General features: G+C 42.7%; 1 protein-coding gene across 5 annotated transcripts in view; it reads left to right on the forward strand.

Moving 5' to 3' along the window:
• Nucleotides 1-20083, forward strand: part of LOC115903184 (probable bifunctional methylenetetrahydrofolate dehydrogenase/cyclohydrolase 2) — a 35926-nt gene that overhangs the window by 6942 nt on the left and 8901 nt on the right. The window contains exons 4-8 of one of the 5 annotated variants that reach the window (XM_030947456.1): nt 461-613; nt 1328-1435; nt 5125-5226; nt 9184-9309; nt 16671-19907. In XM_030947456.1, coding sequence (XP_030803316.1) covers nt 461-613; nt 1328-1435; nt 5125-5226; nt 9184-9309; nt 16671-16783 — 602 coding nt within the window. In that variant the 3' untranslated portion in view covers nt 16784-19907. Of the gene's footprint in view, nt 1-460; nt 614-1327; nt 1436-5124; nt 5227-6117; nt 6179-6204; nt 7295-9183; nt 9310-16670; nt 19908-20083 lie in introns of those variants that run through there. The other 4 variants (XM_030947457.1, XM_030947461.1, XM_030947458.1 and 1 more) reach the window with 4 other exon arrangements.

Raw genomic sequence — 20083 nt, forward strand, 5'->3', positions numbered from 1 at the left:
AGGAAAGCTAGACCTTCAAAGTTACTTCAGCTTGAGATTTCCATTAATTTGTTTAAAAATTAGCTCATGTGTCCTCTCTGGGCTTAGAAACCAGAAAAGTGCATATAACTGTTCTCCTGTGGTTTGTTGGGCTTTTTGAGTCATTTCATGTTTAAGAATTCTACATTGCAGAAATGACTTCCTTAAATATTTCTTCTAGTAGTTACTGTCCTCATTCTCAGCTGCATACTGGACTCTCATATTTTGACAGAGTCTGTTGTATCAACACTGTGACAAATGGCTTAACCTAATCTTTAGTAAACTGTTTGTTTGAAAAGGTAAAACTGCCTTTAGGGGCAATGTAGCTGGCTCAATCAAGAGCAAGTAATTGATTACCCTGGCCAGGTCTGGGCTGTGTGATGATGCAGTGATGGCACCTGACAAGGGAAGGAGCTGTAGCTGAGGGCTGTGTGTCTCCTAGATCACATAGATGAACGGACAGTCTGCAATGCCATTGCCCCTGAGAAGGATGTGGATGGGTTCCATATCATGAACATTGGGCGGCTGTGTCTGGATCAGCCTTCCATAATCCCTGCCACCGCTGCTGCTGTCTGGGAGATCATAAAACGGACAGGTAAGGGACTCTCCTCTCCTGGAACTCTTCTTATGCTGGGAGGTGAACAAGGGATCAGCTCAGGTGTGAGATAAAAGGTCAAGGTTCTCTAAGTGCGTTGGGCTGATTGAAGAACAAACAGAGTATTAATCTGAATAAGGAGCTGCCAGCTAGATGGCCACTCGTGCCCATTAGCACAGCTATTATTTAAGTGTAGACAGTAGTATTTGGTGGAACACTTCAGTAACTTTCTGTATTTCATAGTTTTGCAGGAAATTTTCTGTGCTGTTGTTGTTCTATTTGTCAAATAAAAGGATGGGATGTGTAAGTTCTTGTAGAGAAGGGGGGAAAACAAGAACAAAAAATTGGAGCACTTAATTCAGTACTGGAAGGGGAAAAATGCATATGTTTTCAATACTTGTAATTTTTTATTTACAATGTACTTGTTCTTACTGGTAGACATAAGTACTTCCTGTTGTGGCTGGAGCGAGGAAATTAAGTCCTTGCTAAGGGTGATTCAGGTACCCTGAATGAGCTGTCAGTTTTCTTTCTCCGAGGTGAAAGCTGAAAGTTGTTTTGTGGATTCATCCCTCAAATTCAGCCTTGTGGATTTTCAAGTTGTGTTGATGTCAGCAGTCCACGACCATAACTAATTCTGTCGTGGGGATTGAGAAGAAGAGTTTAGATATATCAAAATACTGGAATATAAGGTTTTACTTTTTTTTTTCCTGCAAGGAATACAAACATTTGGAAAAAATGTTCTTGTAGCCGGAAGATCCAAAAATGTTGGAATGCCTATTTCAATGCTTTTACATACAGATGGAGAGCACGAAAGGCCTGGAGGTAAGTCCAGGAATGTTATCCCAATGTTTCCATTTGTGAAGTCCTGAAAATAAAGCTGGCTAGAGCACTCAGATTTAAGAGCAAGCTTTCCACACTTGTGAATACTTTCAACCAGACCAAGCAAATAAATTTGCTAACACATTTCCTGCCTTATTCTCAGGAGAACAGTTTCTGGACTTGACTTTTTCTGGTGTTAAGTCATCACTTCTTCCTCCATTTGAAACAGCTGCTATTTCAACTGATCCTTGAGGGTAGCCTTGAAGAACTGCAGAGGCTCTGGTGATGTTTTTACAATGTAGCTGTTTATATGCCTTATCCTCATGCTTGTTCAATATTGATTTCGTTGGTCGTACAGCAGTGAGCACACATGTACATGTATGTATAGATGTACGCACACAGATTTAAGTATGAATAAACAAAAAGGTGTGGCATGACCCTTGAGTTGTGCTAGGTCAGTGAGGTGTTGCTTATAAAAGTACCTGAATGACCAACCAAGGAACTCTACAGCATGAGTACCATGATTACTTGTTGGCCTGGGGGATGTTTCTGCAGTGCAGTTTATATCCCCCTGGAAATTGAGTGCTTTGGTGGAAATATTTTTAAGGAATCCTAATTACAGAAGCCTACATGTGCTGCTGTAGTAGTGCTGTAGAAATTAAAACACATAACTTAGATAGAATGCTGCCCTTTTGCCACTTCATTTTGATGTTAGAAACTGCTGTGGTGGTATCCACAAATGAGGTAAACATGGACATTTAATTCCTGGACTGTTTAATTGGAGCAGAGTGAAATCTGTTATTAATATAATAAAACACTAAAAGCTTTATACTAATCATACAGTTGGTTTTTCCATTCAGCCTCTGTGGGAAAGTTGCTATTTGGAACTTCTCTCAGTGCCTGGATTGTAATTACCATTGCTGCATAGTTCTGGTCTCATCCTCATTCCCACAGAAATTAGTAGCATTTTTGCAGTTTACTGCAAATATTGAGTGACATTTGTTATTGGCAGAGCATCTGATGTTTGAAGTAGGCTTGGTAGAACACAAGGGCATGTTACAAACTACTTACATATTTCCCACCTGGAAATGAGGAGACCTGGTGACCTGTGATGCTTTCATCAGCTTGTTGCAAAACCCTCAGCAGCTGCATGGGCAGTTTCTAGCTGTAACTAAATACTGTTTGCAGCTTCCAGCTTTTGAGTGGATTGGATCCACGGCTCAGTTTTGTTGTCTTGTATCCTGGGTTTCTAGTTCCTGTTTGACTGTCTGGTAGTGCAGCTTGTTTTGGGGGTTCAGTCCATGAGATTTTTTGTGGTGCTTCATGGTCTTCTGCCAAAGTTGTGGTTCCTGACATGTCAGAAGACTTTGCTTGAAACCCTGCTTGCTGGCATTGCCAGTGGTTCTAGGTATGTCACATATTCGGTGCAGGGATAGAGGAATCTTCATAGTCCCTTGCTGACACTGGAGCCTGGATACAGAAAGAGTTAACTCATGGAAGTTCTTTGCCTAATCTGAAGAAATGGATTTATTTCTCAGATAGTTTCATAGTTTTCCAGTCTGCTGAGTGTTGGCACACAGTATAAAACAGCTGGCAATGAGAAAACAAAGGAACATGTACTCCTCTGATAATGAGCTGCATTAAGTGTCTATGTGCTGTGTACATTATGATAAATAATTCTGTGTTTGGGGTGATCTGGTGGAGTTTTCCTCCCTGACTCACAGATGGGGCTCTCCTTGAAGATCTGCTTCATCTTCTGCACTTGGGTTTAATTTCTGCTTTGAGCAGCAAGAGATTGGCCTGGATGGCGTGTGAAAAGGAAGGGAGGCCAGGCCATGGTTTCAGATTTTTTTTCCTTTTTGAAACTCGGGAGGATGGGACCATAGAAGACCTACAGTCAGATGCTGAAAAAACTTTCTCAGGTTATCAGTCAAGAAGGAATTTTTTCATCAACTGGGCTGATTTGATTAATTTTTTTAAAATTGAGAAATGATGCAAGGGGTGGGTGTACATGGTACTACTCTTTTTTTTTTTGTTGTGCATTTTGGTTGGTTTTCTTTCTAGATTATGAACAAAAATGATAAGTTGGGGATTGTGATAATTTGTGGTGTTTCATATATAGATGCACTCATGTCCTGCAGGTGGCAATATCTGATCAGATGGAAAAGCTATGTGAACCCTTTCCAAAATAAATATTGTTCTGTGTAGGCAGGTCAAGAGACTATCTCTGTTTTGTAAGCTAGGGAAATGGCTTGGGAGTATGATGTGGAATCTTAATTGTCAAATATATTCCTCTTCTTTCAGCAGAAGTAGCAGTGTAAAAATAGTTGTTTATTTTCTGTTTGGGCATGATCACAAATAAATGGAAAACCTCCCCTTTCTGAGGTGTCTGTAAGCTTCTGGACTGCTCTTCTCAAGGTAGGGGCTTTTTTTTTCCCCTTTTTTTTCCTCCTTCCATTTTTGGTAGTGAAGGCAGTTACTTGGTTTCAGGAGCTGACAACAGACACATTCCATACTAAAATCTTACAGGCAAACTAGCACCAATTTTATTCCTCAGTGATAATCTTGTAACTTTGGCTTTTATCCATTGATTTTTCTCAACATTTATGCTGAGTCATGATTGTGGTTTTGGGTGAGACATACTTCTTTTGCTTAGAGCAGGTATTGGAAGACTCCTCTTTTTTTTTTAGCCTGTAGTTTTCTGGTTTTGTCATCTGCAAATGTTTTGATCTGCTTGTCTTTGGGGAGATGATGTACACTGTAGAGCCTGAAGAAGAGGGATAAAAAATGAGGGGAGAGAGCAGTGAAGCTAGGGCACAGAAAGGTTGAAGATGAGATGCCTGAGAGAGTTAATGAGAGGCCCAGATTAGACCAGTCAGACACATTCCAAAGGAAGCAGATGTGATGGTCATGTCTGAGAAGGCGCAAAAGGTTTTAGTTTAATTGCAAATAATATGGCCTAGGTGTCTGTGATGAGTGGAAGACAGAGATGAGGCTTTGTAACACCTGAACACTGCAGTAAAAATAATTATGGAGAGGGTTGGAAGTGGTCTTCTTGGAGAGCTGTTCTCTTTGCTGCTTGCTTGGGTAGCCTTCAAGGGAATACCACACCTGCTGTTGGATGCAATTAGGAGGCATTGGACCCCCTCTCTGTGACTGCTCATGTTGTGGTCTCTCCTCAATATCTCCATCAAACATCACAAGGGTTTTTCATGTCTTACCAGGAGAGTTTATTCTGCAGGAGCAGAAGGATGTGTGCTGCTTGTGCTTCTACTGGTGGTCTTGTATTGAAGCTTTTGTGCGTGGCAAACAGCTGAGTCTTGTGGCACCCTCTGCACACTGGGCTTGGTAAAACACACTGGGTTCTGTGCTGGATTTGCTTTGTGGAGTTCCACTGAACGTAACAAAGCCATGGAAGGTTTTCCCTTCCCATGGAAGGGAGTTGAGTCCACAGCATATAAATGAATTCATCCTGCGACAATTTTTAAGAACAAATGCTTTTTCATATGTGTGAGCAGGAAGTCTTGTGAGTGTTCTACCTATGCTGATTTAAAAGTCACATCCCAAGACAAATCTGATCATCTATTCTGTTGTTAATGTACCAAAGTAAGTCATTTGGACCTGAGGGTAAATGCTGTGCTTTTTATAGTATTTTATATCTGACAATTCATCGTTTTTCTCTTCTGTTTCAGGTGATGCTACAGTGACCATTACTCACAGATACACCCCAAAAGAGCAGCTCAAGATCCATACACAGCTTGCTGACATAGTAATAGTTGCTGCAGGTAATACTGGTTAGTGTTGATGCTCCAATTGCAGTATTTCAAACCTTCCAAGAAGAGGACTTTGCAGTCTGTGTCTGTGGCACTGGCTGTTTCACATTTCACTGAATAATCAGTGCTTGCTGAGGGTGTTGCAGTGGGTAGGATTTGTCACTGTAGCAAGGGCAAGTGATTTGGCTCTTTGTTCTTGCCCTTCACATCTGCAGACTCATAAACTGTTTCTCGTCACATGCGACACCTTTCCCTTAGGGAGACTTCGGAGTGAACTCAAGATTGGGAACCAGTCAGTGCATAGTTTACACAGGTGTAATTATGTAAATTAAAACATTCTCTGTGCCATGGAAAAATCATGAGTCATTTAAATTTTGACAGAAGGGTTTCTTTAAATCAGCTGGAGCCTGCATTCATAAACCCATGATATCATTCCACTGCTGTTAGAATTAAGGCCAACCTTGCCTAATTAACTGGAGGTTTGGGTAACCTATGTTAGTAATGGCTGGGGTTTTTTCTCTTCTATAATTATCATGTCAAGAGAAAGACAATGGTAATTGCCTAGAGGAAGGGGACTGAAAGAGCAGTGTCTGTACTCTTAAAGCAATGTAAACTGAAATACTTGGAGTTTAACTAATCTGTCCCAAAGAAACAAGTGGAACTCTGCTTCTAAGCAGCCTTTATTTGTTTACAGGTATTTGAAGTAGAATTACAAATTAATTTTAAAAAATCAAATGACCCAACTTAGTATGACCTTGGTAAAATTCTGGGTCCCTTTGCAGCTCAGGGGTATCATCCTTCTCTTGTACTGTTTTGTTAGACTACAATAGGATTGTCTTTCCTCTTTTCTGCTCCCTTTCCCCCTCTTTCTCATCCTGAAGACCCAAGACTTCCTTATCTATCATTTTCTAGATGAAGACAGACAGGTACCTGTCTAAAACTTGTTGCATCCTGTTGAATTGAGATGCCCTTGCCTTCAGGGTGTAATTTCGCTTGCAGGCCAGGATCAAGAAACAACTTATTTATCCCACATCTAATTGTTCAGCTGTGGACCTGACCAGAATTCACCACTGTGAATAAAAGACAGCAATGGTGTGCTACCTGGAAATAAACCAGTGACTTTTCATCCAAATTCACTGCTTCCAGTTTAATCATTGCTTCTGATTTCTGTGCTGAACATGGTTTGTCATTGTTTATGCTTGGAGCTAAGTGGTCCAGTAGCCATTCAGCCATGTTTACCTTTCACATTATTTTCCTTCTATAATTTGTAACAGGACTCATTACACAACTTGAGGTATACTTGGAATGATGAAAAAACCTGGGGCTAGATTGTGCAAACAGCCCACAGCCCTGCCCTGGTGTGTGCTCTGGGAAAAGTTGTGTTTTAGAAAGGTGGAATCACTCCAAGCTTCCTTTTGTTACATGAGAACTGTGCACGTTTTACCTCTGGGATCACACACTCCCCGGAAACGGGTGATCTGTTACCTTTCTTGCAACTTGTGTGAGTGTTACCTTTCTTGCAACTTGTACCTTGCCAGGTTGGAACAGCTGCTTTTACAGGCCACTGCAGAAGATGTGCAGAGGAAGAGAGCTTTTTTGTGTGTGCCTGCATTGGAAGACCAAGGTTCCTTTTCCTGTGTGGTACTTTTACAAGAGCCATCTGCATCCTGGCTCCTGATTGATGACTTGTTGTAGTGAGTCCCTTCTGATCTGGTGTTCCACCTCTGAGCGCTTTCCTGTTCACTTGCATTCATGGTTTTGGTGGTACTTCAAATCAGGTGCTTCATTTCTTACTCCTGAATGTAAGACCTGGCTCTGTGTGCTGGCTCTCATTTGCCCCCAGGCTTGGGGCACCAATTTTCCTGATTATTTGGATTGCAACTCTCCATGCAGTTGATTCCTTCTAATTCCTACCCAACTCCTTGCATCTTAAATTCTAACAGGCTGCTCTTGTCCAGCCTACCCCTCCCTAAAATTTTTTCAAATACCACACAGCTTGTGGATATCTATCTAAGGCATTGTGTTTCCTGTTAAGCACACCGGACACTTCGTATCTCGCCACAGGGGTTACCCCTCTTGGCCTGCACTCCCTGCCTGTACAGACATCCCGTGGAGTCTGTTCTTTTTGCCATCAGCCCAGCCCCATGGCAGCAGTGGAAGTGCAGCTTTACCCAGCAGTGCTCCTAGAGCCACCTCAGGAGAGGCAAGGCTGTGATGGAAGTAGCAGGACTCTGGAGCCAGTCAGCTTGCTGCTCTTCCTTTCTGGGCTTTCCAGTCTGCTGAGAGAAACAGGGCTCATCTGCCTGCCACGTTTGTGAGGGGATGAACAGGAAAAGTAGTGACTCTGTCAAATTCCAGATGAACTTCTGCTTGGACTGCTTGTGCTGTCCCTCAGGACATGATCTGTGATCTTCTTGTGTCGGAAGTGCTGGTTGATCAGACCTTCTATTCTGGTTAGCTTCCTTGGAAATTCACAGTTCTTGCACCTAAACACAGATTAGGTGGGGCCTTGTTTTTCCTTTGTTTAAAATGGGATTCATTATTTTCTGCAAAAATTGCCAATGAAAGGTTTTTCCATATTCTTCAGACAGTGCGTTTTAGGAAAACCTACCCTAATGTTTATCCCTTCCTACCTGATATGTAAAGTAGGCTTAAGTAGCTAGATATGCTCATTTGGTTTGGGGGTTAGTTCATTTGTTGCTATTAAGTATTTGGCTTATTATCAAACCATTTTACCAAGCGTGTGACTGTGCAGCTTCCATTAATATACTTCCAGCCCAATCACACACAGATCATTTACCCCCATAAGGCTGAGGCATTATCCAATTACCAGCCAGGTTGCCATGGATTACATCAGAGGGGGATGAAGGAGATGCAGCGAGATGTTATCAAACAGGGTAGGAAAGAGTTTGAGATCTTGGCTTGCTCAACATGAGAAGCAGGGTTTCAAGCAGGTATCTTATGGGGGAGTGAGAAATGGAGAGCAAGGAGTGTCCTGGTACTGTCTGTATCCAAATGATTGTGTTAGTGCTTCAGCACTGCACATGGAGCCAGAACTTTGTACACCAGCGCTTCCCTCCAAAAAAACTGCAGTTTCAACCCGTATGGTTTTGGTTTCTTTTCCTTTTTGCCTTCTCCCCACCTGAGAGAAAGCTGCTTTGATGAGGAGAGGGGAGTTTAGACTCCCTTTTTGGAGGTAGTCTAACAATCCTCTCAGAACAAAAAGCTGATGGAATTGCTCAAGAAGCAAGGTGAGTTGTATTATTTAGTTTGGAAATTCCCGCTACTGAAAGTTGGAGGTTGCACGGTAGGGAAGAAATTCTTGACAGGAGTCATAGGGCCATGGATACATTTCATTAGTTAGACTTTGAAGTGACCTTATAGGTTTTCTGGGTCCTGACTGAAGCACATATTCGTGATGAGTATCAAGAAGCTTCACATTTAAATGTGATGGAGAAATATGGTGCATATGAAAAAAGATGAGGTGGTTTGTTGTGGCTGTTTCAGCTGGAATTTTTTAATAGCAAAATACTCCTACTCCAGGACCCCACACAGAGATGAAGAAGCCCATGAAGTGTGCAGTGCCCAGGCTGGGCCTCCCAGGTCAAGTGCAGAAGTCTCCCAAATTGCTGTAAAGAGCAAGAAATGGTCTGTTGTCCCTGTGGAAGATCAGTATTGTCTGCTGGGATTACTGTAACAGTTCAAATTGCCTACTGGTTGAGTGTGTTTCTTGGCCCAAAACCAATCCCATGGCACAACTTTTTGTGGGATGTTTTTGTGGGTTTTTTTCCTCTTTTCTCTAGTACTCGTTACAAACAGCGTGCAATTGAGAAATAGTTGTGTTCAGTGTGGTGTGTATCAAGAAATATTCAGTGTTGTAGATTTCTATTTTGTGCATGCACACTCCTTGATATCATTCAAAAGTGATAACCTCAGATTGCCTGGCCAGGGTAGTGAAATATGTGTTTATGATTCCAGGTATCCCAAAGTTGATTACAGCTGATATGGTCAAAGAAGGTGCAGCTGTGATTGACGTAGGCATCAACCATATCCACGATCCTATTACAGGAAAAATCAAATTAGTTGGGGATGTGGACTTTGAAGGTTAGTGAAACACTCTTTATACAGATCCATTGGATAAATACATTGAAGTTCAAAGCATTCACTCATGGTAAGTTTTTGGACTAGGCAATGTTCAAATGAGACTATGTTTTCAGGAATTTTTTATAATGTATTTACTTAAATAAGAACACAAATCTATCTGCTTTTAAGAAATTGTTTGTTAGTTAGGAGACAAAGTGTCACTTTTAATTACAGGCACCAGCAACCCCTAAGAGACACAGATGAGCTCTTTGGCAGTGTTGTAGAAGGTGCTTGTGTCCAGTTCCTTTAATCTTTTGCGTTTGTGAAATGTTTTAAAAGTAATCAATGAAAACAATTTCAGCTCTTTCTCAAGCATAGGGTCTCCTGCTGTTCATAGCAACTATTATTAAACCACGTCTTCTCAAAGCCTCCTTTTGTTCTCATGCTCTACACTTGTCTGTGAAAATGAACTTGGCTTTAGAAATATGCTTTATGCTAAAGTTTAATGTGGGCTCGTCTAAAGTGCTTAACATCTTGGTCCAGGCAAGCCTAACAGATAAAAATTGTTGTTACATATTGATCTTTTTATGTTTAACTTGTTGCAGAGCAAGTTCACAATGTAACTTGATTAAATATCTCTGCTCTGGAGGAGCTCCAGACTGGAATAGCCGGATTGTTGCACTTATGGGCAGAGTTGAGTGTGGGAAGCTTAGACAGCATTTACCCACATTATTAATGATTCTCAACAGTTCCTTGTTTTGATAAGTATGAAAATCACCCACAGGTTTTTTTTTTCCACAGTTATTAACAACTTGGCTGGCATAATGTTTGAAAGCTTAATTATATTCAGAGTGGTTTTAGCCAGCTGTGTGTATTTCTAATTACATCACTCCCTTAGTTCCCTGCTGCTTTTATTCATCATGCATGTTACCTGTCTGTTAAAGTCTGTGAAACTACCTGCATGAGTATAGCTGAGCGACTGTCTTGGAATGTGTTTGGAAATGTGTAACTGGATGCGTGCAACAGAGCTCCAGGAAAAGAAATCTTTTGGAGGACAGCTTGAAAAAAAATTTTTTCCCCTTATCCTGCCTGGATTTGTGGAATCACAAAGAAAAGGTTCTATTTTCTGTTTTCAGAGCTGAACTAAAGTACAGAGAATTTCCAGGTGTTTGGTTAGCTTTAGCAGGTAGGGGAGTACAAAAGCTGTAACTTTGGGAACGTTTCACGTGAACCTGCATCCTTCTCGTTTATTTCTCTTCAAACACGGGACCTTGTGCCTGCAATAAAGGTGTAGATTCAGTGGCAAGGCCGTGATTCAGAGTTTCAGCAATGCGCTGTATCTGTCTCATCATGTCTGCTGTGGGTTGTTCTCGAGATTTCACCTGCGGGGAGGGAAGATCCGAAAAAGAGGGAGGAACTTCAGCTTGGATTATGCCACTGCAGTTAAAAGTAGCATTTCTCTGTGCATTGCCAAAGGGAAGCTGTTGTTGGTTCATTGGTATCGGTGAAAGTTTCACTGAATCTTTAACAACAACAAAAAACATCCCAGTGTATACAGTTCTGATACAGTTCTGAAGACTAGCAAATAAACCACCCTTGGCAAGTACTTGATCTGGCAGTTAGGAAATGGAACAAGCCAGTAAGTTTGTGTAGCAAATAATTTTATCCTTTTCCCCTGTTTGATCACTTGACTGAATCTCTGTTTAAGCCTGAGTGAAAATGGTTTTGCAGGTTGAGGCCAGGCACATAAAATGGCTGGCTTGACATGTGGCACCTGTGTAACATCACATAGCCCGCCAGTATCTATTGTCTCTTCATCCACTTCTTTAGGAGAAAAAAAAACAGCAGTGGAGAGAGAGAAAGGTTTAAGTGGGCAATCAGAGTTCAAATTTCATTTACAAAAAATAGATGGAAATGTCTTCCTTCCCCAGGTCATCTGGCTGAAATGTTCCTGTAGTGGAAATTAATTTTATTAGGTGGGTGGAAGGTGTTTTGATTCAGTTGCTTATCTTGCCAGTACTTGGATCCCATTTTCTAATCTCTGCAAGGTAGGTGAGTGAGTTGAAGTTATTTTTATCTCTTTAACAACAAAAGGATGTATTTAACTTCTTTTTTCTGTCTTTCATTGTTAAATTCAGTGTACACATTTGTGAAATTAATGGAATGTCTTTAGTAAACAGTATTTGTGATTTCCCATTTCCCCACATGTCCTCTTTTTGACACTCCAAACTACGTGCACATCAAAAGCCAGTAGTTGTTTGGTCCAGAATAGTTTATTGTGCAGTTCCCAGGTATCTAAAAGAGCAAGACCGGAGAACACTGTGCATGTGGATGTCAGCTGCAAAGCACTGAGATATCCAGCCTGATGCTGCAGGGATAAATGGAACTGCATGTGCTACTCTCCATGTAAAACCACCACAGCACTTGGAGAATCCCTGCTTATGTTAATTCTGTGCTCTGGGGAGTGGCTGTCCTGCCTTCTGGAGGCATCAGGAAGGAAGAGTGAAGTGCCAGGAACGAGGAGAAGCAGTGGCATCCCTGTGTGATCCCCAGCACCATTTTAGCTGTTTTTGGGCAGCAAGTTTCAGTGATAGAAAGGGAGATCTGTTTCTCTGAGCAGCCTAGTGCATGTGTGGGTGCACTTGGCCCCGTTTTATACGCTTTTGTTGCCACAACTATAATGCCAAGGGAGGAGGACGAGGGCTACAAGGATGAGGAACATGAAATAAAGCAACAACTTACCCAGAAGATTTAGCTGAAACAGCTCTTTTGGGTGGAGCATCATTTCCAGGAGTAACTGGTAGAGCAGGCTAGTAACATGCCACAGTAGTGGTTCACCTTTGCAAGTGGAACTAGACATACCAATGAAACCGAAGTTGCTTGTATTTCTTTACAATTCCTTCCAGATTTTTGGCAAACAGCAGTGCTGATTGTTCGGTCTTGATTAGATGCCTATGTAGAAAAGGTATCCTTTGTGTGAGATCTTTGTTAGGTCATATAGTTGTGATATGAGTGGAGGGCTTTACACATGAGAACTGTTCTTTCTGACTGGACAGTGTGAAAGAGATTGTGGAGAATTGGTGCCACCATGAGCAGGGAGGGATTGCCAGCGCTGAAGAGCAGAAGAGAGAGCTCCAACAAGTGATTGATGTGGTCTGAGGTGATGGGTCTATATTGAGCATTTTCTCTGAATGGAATTACCCACCACAGTCTTCAAATCCAATTAAGTAGTGGAAGTGGTGGTCCTTCAGGTGTGCCTTGGCAGCAGTGTGCAGGAAGCCTGGCCTCTGTGACAGCCACTGCATCTGACGGTGTTTGCTGCCTCTCCGTGTTCATTGTGGTACCTGCCTGGCTATAGGCTGCTCCTCACTCCTTGAATCTTTTCCAAACTAGCTCCCTGTGCAGCTTTCCCAAACAGTGGTCACGGAAACAGAATGTGCATGTTCCATGTGCTTTTGCTATAACTTTAGTTAGTTTCTTTCTCAGTTGATTTCAAAGATCTGGCATTTATTTTGCCATGGAGAAGAGCCCAGTCTGTGCGATCACGTCACCATATTGCTGCCCTGCAGACCTTAGGGGAACCATTGCCTGTTGTGCTCCATGACTGCAAGGAATGAATCAGAAGGTTGGTGTTAGGCTGTGACAGAAGCCAGAAGGCTGCTGGCTAACTGGGGTCAGTGAACTGCTGCATGGCCTGTCAAGGTTCTCCTGCACAGAAGAGGGTCTTGTTCAGCAGTGTCACTGATACACACTGTTGGAATTAGAGCACTGCACCAGAATTCCTTAGTTTTCCTTTATATTGCAGTTAAAATAACTACAATAAGAGAAACAAGGATGAGAAAAAGAAGGAACTCTGAGAAATGGGGTAGATGCTTGCTGGTTGGTATCCCACAGTGTGTAGTGAGAAGAATCCCAGAATGTGTGGAGCAGAACATGGGATATCTAATGTGGCTGCTGAGCACATGATTTCACACTTGGGCAGTGCTGCAGGGATGCAGGGATCTGGTGTAGCTTTACAGGGACTTGTAAAGCTGTGTGGAAACAGTGCTTAGGCAGGAATTACTCTGCATCACTTAATGCAGATGCACAGGACCCAGAACTGCCTTCAGGTTGAGACTTGCCATTGGTTTGTGTGATTAACCCTATTTAGGTGTCTGATGTCCTCAGCTTTAAAGGAACCTAGGAATGAAGGGCTGTCTCCAAAGCAGTGGATCCTGTTTTTCAAGGAAACAATCTACATTTCATTTCTTCTGAAGAATCAAAGGAAGATTTCAAGGTTCTACAGAAGCTGCAAAATAGCAGCTCCTCCCCCATAGGTATCTGATTGGCATTTTCCAGATTGTCAGGGGAAGGCCTGGGAGACCGGGGCCCATCTGAAGAAAGCAGAAGAAAAGCTGTGGACAAAGTTAATTCATTCCTGAGAAGCAGAAGCAGGACCTGATGGAACTGACAGCACACCAGCTCACCTGCCTACATGAGATCAGTCACACATTTACATGATGTCTGAGAACTGTGCTTGGGCCTATTTCACTTGACCAGGAAAGTTTATTGATGTTTTTGAGGCCAAGCTATCTTCCCCCTCTGGTTGCTGGCATTCATCTTGGAAAATTGCGCTCACCATATCTGTATTTACTCTTACCAATGGAAACTTATCAGATGGCAATTTCCCCAGCACAGATGCCTGTTGTATGTTCAAAAATCTGGATCAGCTTTTGTGCATAAGCTATCCTGGGTGGTTTTATGCTAACTGACAAGAAATTTGGCTTCTGCCATGCCTCTCCACAGGGATTTCCATAATGGTATAATATGGGCAGAGGAATTCCCCAACGACTTGGGAAAACAGTGCACTGTGTGTTTCCTGCTGGGTAGGGTTACTAACACCACAGGCAATGCATGCTGTACCTGACAGTGACCTGACAGGCATTGAAAGCCTTTCTTGAAGAAAGACAAGGTCTGGTTGTGGGTTGTCCTCTTTGTAGGTGAGGTAGGAGTAGTTTGAATAACACCGCAAAAAGAGGTAGGTAATATTGCCATGAAAAACATCATATTTCAGTTTAAAGTGCCTACAGTAATTTCTGTGTGAATGGCTGTGTTTTCTTCAGATGTGGGTACATTTCAATAATTGACATTAATCTGAAAATTCATAGTAACTGTATTAACTCTAAGCACCATTCTAAAATGGTAGGTACTTCAAAATAGTATGACTATTAAAAAGGTTAATTGATTATGTTTGAGAATATTGAAAAGTAACTGTCATATGACCTCTTAATTAAATTTGTTGAATTTTACATCTGAAGAAAAACCACATTGTAGCCTGATTTCCTTTCCATATATTTTAAGAGTATATCAGGTGGTGCCAGTCAGCAAGGTAATTAAAACCCTCCTGGTTGCATTTACCAGCTCTCCTCAATGAGAGTTGATCTTCTGTTCTTTAGTTCAGTGAGATATTTGCTGTTAACTTTGCAAATGCTCTCATGAGTTCCCTGCCATGGGGGAGGTTCAGACAGCATTTTATTAATTTCATCTATGTCTGCCTCCTCAAATCTAGTGAATATAGTTTCCCAAGACCCCCAGTGTCCAATTTTTCAAATTCTTTTGTAATATTTCTTTTTGAGACCTTATTCCTGACAGTTAAGCACCACATAGATTCCAGAGATTCAAGATAAATACACTAAAACCAGTAGCAAGTGATCTTTTTTGTTCCAAAGCAGGTGCCTAGTTTTCAGTCTCTTAATCTCTTCTGATAGGCAGGCAGAGTCTGCTCTGTAGGGCCTTCAGTGAAATTGAATGTGTTTCTGTCAGTTATGCTTGCTTAGGTGTCTCCTGTGTGTGTGTCTTTGAAAAAGCAGAGCTTCTGTAAGTGGGGAATGATTTACCAAGAACTTGTTACTAAGCAAGCCAAAAAAAGCCCCAAACTAACAAACAAAAAAACCTCTCATGGTGGTGCCCTAAAAAACCCCTGACTCTCAGTATTAACAAGGTGAGTTCCTACAAAGTTGAGTGGAATTCCTTTGCCAACAGCCTGTAATTCTGATCAATGACATTTTGCACAGTAGATAAGAAGATCAAGCCAGGATTTATTGCTGGTGTTATATGAATTCCTCATACAAACAGGTTAACTTAAATGCACTCAAAGTGTACACTGAATTTGAATAGTCTAACATGGCTAATGGTTGGAGCTACTTCAGTAAGATTTTCCTTTGTGATACTTTGCAAAGAACCTGCCCCTTCGCATCCTGGTTTAACCTAGGCACCCTAGTAAAACTGATGTTAAAAAAATAAGAAGTCTTCTAGAGGAACTGAGTGTTTATGGCTGAAATTGCAATGGGAATTCTGCTGCTAGAATTGTTTTTTTTTCTTGAAGAAAACACTTGTCCTTGTCTATAGTGTGAATCAGAAAAACAAATCAAACAGACAATTGTGTACTCTCTCCCTCTCCAGTTTTAAGTTTCTTTCTATGATCTCAGGGTGTCTTTATAGTTTGTGGTGTAGAAGAATAGATTATGGGACACAGAGGGAGTGGGGCTGTGGCTGAGCCTCATCCCTAATGGGGTGCAGCTCTGTAAAACAGGTGAACATGATTAAAGGAAAATGAGCAGGGAATGCTGAGGTGCATTGACCAATCACAAAGGAGTAAAAGGCCACACAGGTGTTGTGCATGTGAGAAGCAGGGTAGAAAACGTTGTACTGGGGAGTTTAAAGATGCTGATGCTTGAAACCGTTCATGGTGTCAGTTGTGTGTCCTCTGTCACGTAGGGGACAGAGACTGACTAGGTGACTTGGCTGCTGCTGGTGCTCTGCTGTGGATGGCAGTAGTTCCAGCAACCTCCTGCTCTGTGTGCTGTTCCTCAGGAACACAGAGTTGGGGGGGAGTCACCTCCTTACCTACAGAATGGCATCCCCAGTTTCCATAGCTCTCCTAGATATTGGAGGTGCAGTGTCCCAGCTGACAGATGGGGGTGATGCACATCCATGCTGCTCTCCTGGGCTTATCCCGACCTCCTGTCACACAGATGTTCCTGGGACAGCTGGTCAGCTGTGTCACGTGGGCAGAAATTGCCCCTTACCAAAAGCATTCCTTGGGATTAACCTTTCATCTGTCTGAGCACAGGCTGTGTGAGTGCCTGTGCTGCCATGGGGAGAGGGCAAGGTGCTGCAGGTAGATCAGCTGGAACAGGTTGTGCAGCCCTGGCCCAGAACTAGCCCTGGGTGATACATTCACATTAGGAGAAAAGCCTCGCAGCCCCAATGCTGGCCACGTGCCATCCCTGCCCTGGCTGGTCCCTTCCCTGCAGTACCTGCCAGTCGCAGCTCTTCCTTCATATGTGGGAAAAAAGGTTTGGAAACATTCCTAGTCAATGCCTTTTTCTCTTTTCTCTTAGAAGTGAAGAAGAAGGCTGCCTTTATCACTCCGGTGCCGGGAGGGGTAGGACCTATGACTGTTGCAATGCTTCTGAAGAACACACTCCTGGTCGCTAAAAAGCTCATTTACTAGAGCAAGTGGGTTACCTTGGAAGAAGAATCCGGGTTGTTCTATTTATTGATACACAAAACACTTATTTTTTGCTATAAATATATTTATTTCTACCTTGTATTTATTTTTTCATGTCAGGTATGTTAAATCTGATGGTTTATAAAATGTTCAGATACTTTGTCTTTCCTCCTGCTGACTTATTGTGAGCAAAATCGACTTGGAGAATGCAGCCTACATAGGTATGTTGGTGGTGGTGGCCAATTATGTGTTTGAGAATGAAACATAAATTACAACTTCACCTATGTATTGGGGTAGTTATCAAGGTCTTGTAAACACTTGCGACCTGTTCAAACAATATAAAAACTAAGACATGCTAAATATCTTTCAAATACATGGTTTGGGTTCTGAGGTCACTAAGCACTCTGGGTGTAGTTCAGGGTCTTTAAATACTTTTGTTGAACAAGTAGAGCCAGCAGTGGCCAGGCAGTAATGTTGACATGAATGCAAGTGTTCAGTAAATGTTTTAAAAGAGCCAAATAAGCTTGAATGCTGGTGAAATTCTGACTTGAAACATCTGCAAGAGGTAAGCGTGAATAAGTAGCTAGAAGTGAGACTGGAATTATTTTTTTTCCATGTCTGGGCAAATTGCTTTGGTGCTTAATACTGCCATCTCACAAAAACCCCTCAAACCTGGCCAGTTGATTGGGCTGAATTTGATTGAAATTGAATGGAATGGAATGAAATTGATTGGAATTGAATGGAACATAGTTAAAACTACTCTACATGTACAACATATATAGTGCAGCAGGAGATCAAGAGGAGGAGAAAACCAAAGGTTTATCCCTCATGAAATATTTGTGTTAGAACTTTAAGCCATTTAATTATTCTCTTATTTTTCAAAACTGCATAAAGAGGGCTTTTTTTAATCCACATTGTAAGCCTTGCATTCAATGGCCACAATGTTTTGCTGGTTAGAGAAGAGCACACGGGATAAGATCAGTGTGCTTCTATTCCTGAAGTTGTTTCCTGGATGGATCTAGAACAGTTACTGCTGAGATGCCAGTTCAGCTGAGTGTGTGCACGCGGTGACATTCCCACTGGTAGACAGTTAGGGCTTCTACATGTTTTTATCTGCACCGGGATTACTGATTTATTTTCATCAGGCACCATAGGTGTTTGCTATTGGGCTATAGTTAACTTGGAAGGGGAAGGAAAAAGACTGTCATTAAGTTCCCTTGCTGTTAAAGGGGAAAATGCCTTTACTGTGATAAAGAAGTCAAGGTGGAGCATCATTTCCATGCTGACTGTTCTTTTGATGGATTTTGAGTTTGCTCTAGCATGGTGTTTGCAGAAGTTTGACAGGATTATTACTAAATATACAGTGCCAATGGTGCAGATGCTTGTCTTTTTAAATGTAGGTGGTAATATAAGTGGTAGGAGGATGAAGGCATCTATGGAGACTGTATTTGGACTCATCAACCCATGACTGAAAGATGGAATAAAACTTGTTTGCTGTTACCATGGTCTTGCTGGAGGGTGTTGATGTGGTTTGGGGCATGGTTGTGTTCTTCCTTTGTTTATTGTGTGTTCAGTCATTGCTGTGTCCATCTGTTTGCACTGCTGTTTGTTTTCTTTGGTTTAACTGTGATCATCTCTGTGATTTTTGGCACAATAGCCATTTAAGGCACTGTGCTTGTGTTTCTTGCGTGAGCCTGCCTGTGTCATGCCCTCCAAGCAGGTCACTGTGCATGGCAAGCCTTTCCCTTGATCCTGTGGGAGCTGGGTTAGCATTACAGCACAGCCTGTGGGGCCCGGGCTTGGCTCCACTACATGCTGTCTGCAGAGCTGCTGGAGGCTTCCATGGGAGTTCTAGATGTTCTCCCAGCTCTCTGCTGGGAGAACATTCAGAAGGAGCATCCAGAGGGAAGAGCCCACTAGACAACCCAGAAAGCAGGCTGGTGTGCCTGACCTGGTCAAGGTTTGTCCAAGGACAAATGCCCTGTGGCAGACAGAGCATGGCCTTGCCCACTGTAGCCTTGTCCCAGGCCTACCACACCCGCTGTGCTGCCTCATGACAAAGCCTGCCCTCGGATTCAGGCCTGATTAAACTGCCATTGTGCAGCTGAGTGTTGAAAGCAAGGCTCACCAACCTCATCCCTGCTTGGGACTGATAGCAGAGGTTATCCGGGTAGGCATAAACACTCCTGTCCATCCAGGGAGTGTGCAAGTCGCACTCAATCAGTGTGCAGGCATGCAGTAATTCAGGATAGCAAAGGAAGGGAAAAGCCTCCTGGAATGCAGTCCATGAGCAGGAAAAGGCATAATTAAAATATGCATAACTAGCTGGTGTTTTTCCCTGAGCACGTGAAGTGGTTGGATGTGGTCCTACAGATCACTGAGGAGAATGCCATGGAGAAGGGAGGATGTGAGCTGATTGGAGTTACCAAGGCACTTATTAAAAGGCTTTGGGTTTTAAAATCTAAAAATTGTGAAATGTTTTTGGTGCTTGGAGCTCACAGTTAAGGAAGTGAGAGTTGTTGCTGAGGTGAGCTACGTACCTCTCCTTTGGTCAGTCAGGTTGTTGATGTCTCAGTGTGTTACTGAACCGGGATTGTCCAATTAACTGCTCTAGTCTGGGCACATCAGTACCCTTCAGAGAGACCAGTCCTACTTGTTCCAAGCTGCTTGTGACCAAGGAAGCTGGACAGTGTCTGGAGTTGTGGAGAGTGGTTTAGTATGAGAAGCATGTTCGACAGGTCTGTTCTAGAGACCCTGCAAACACTATGTAACAAGTATGAGTGTTTGCATTTAAGCATAGTCACTTCTTGGAGAGGCAGAGATGGGCTTTTCTGGCAGAAATGAAGGTATCTGCTGCTATCGGAGGCAGCAGTTTACCTGCTCTTTCAGTCTGTGTTTTGTCACTGCTTGTGCCTGGCCAGGTCTGGACTTGTGCCCCGCAGCTCTAGCCGGCAATCCCAGGCCTGGCACCGGCCAGTGGGCTGCTTCCCGGGCTGTGCACAGCCAGGCTGAATGGAAAGTGATTACTAGAGCCCTCAGGCTTGCAGGGCCTGGGATCAAAGGCCTCCCGCTGGCAGTCACTGATGAAGAACACCATCCATTATCATTGTGCCTGATCGCTTCCTAATCTCGGCATTAGCTGTTCCCGCAGTTCCTCTTCTGGAAGGCAGGGACTGAGAGACGTGGGGGGGGCGGGGGGGGGGGACCAGGGGAAGAACATTAGCAGAGCAGGGACTGGTCTCTGCGCTTGAACTCCAGCGTAGCATCCTGAGGGTGAATATCCTTCTGGAAGTAAGACAAGAC

This window comes from Camarhynchus parvulus, chromosome 4 (genome assembly GCF_901933205.1).
Source record: "Camarhynchus parvulus chromosome 4, STF_HiC, whole genome shotgun sequence".
In the NCBI taxonomy this organism is placed as follows: Eukaryota; Metazoa; Chordata; class Aves; order Passeriformes; family Thraupidae; genus Camarhynchus; species Camarhynchus parvulus.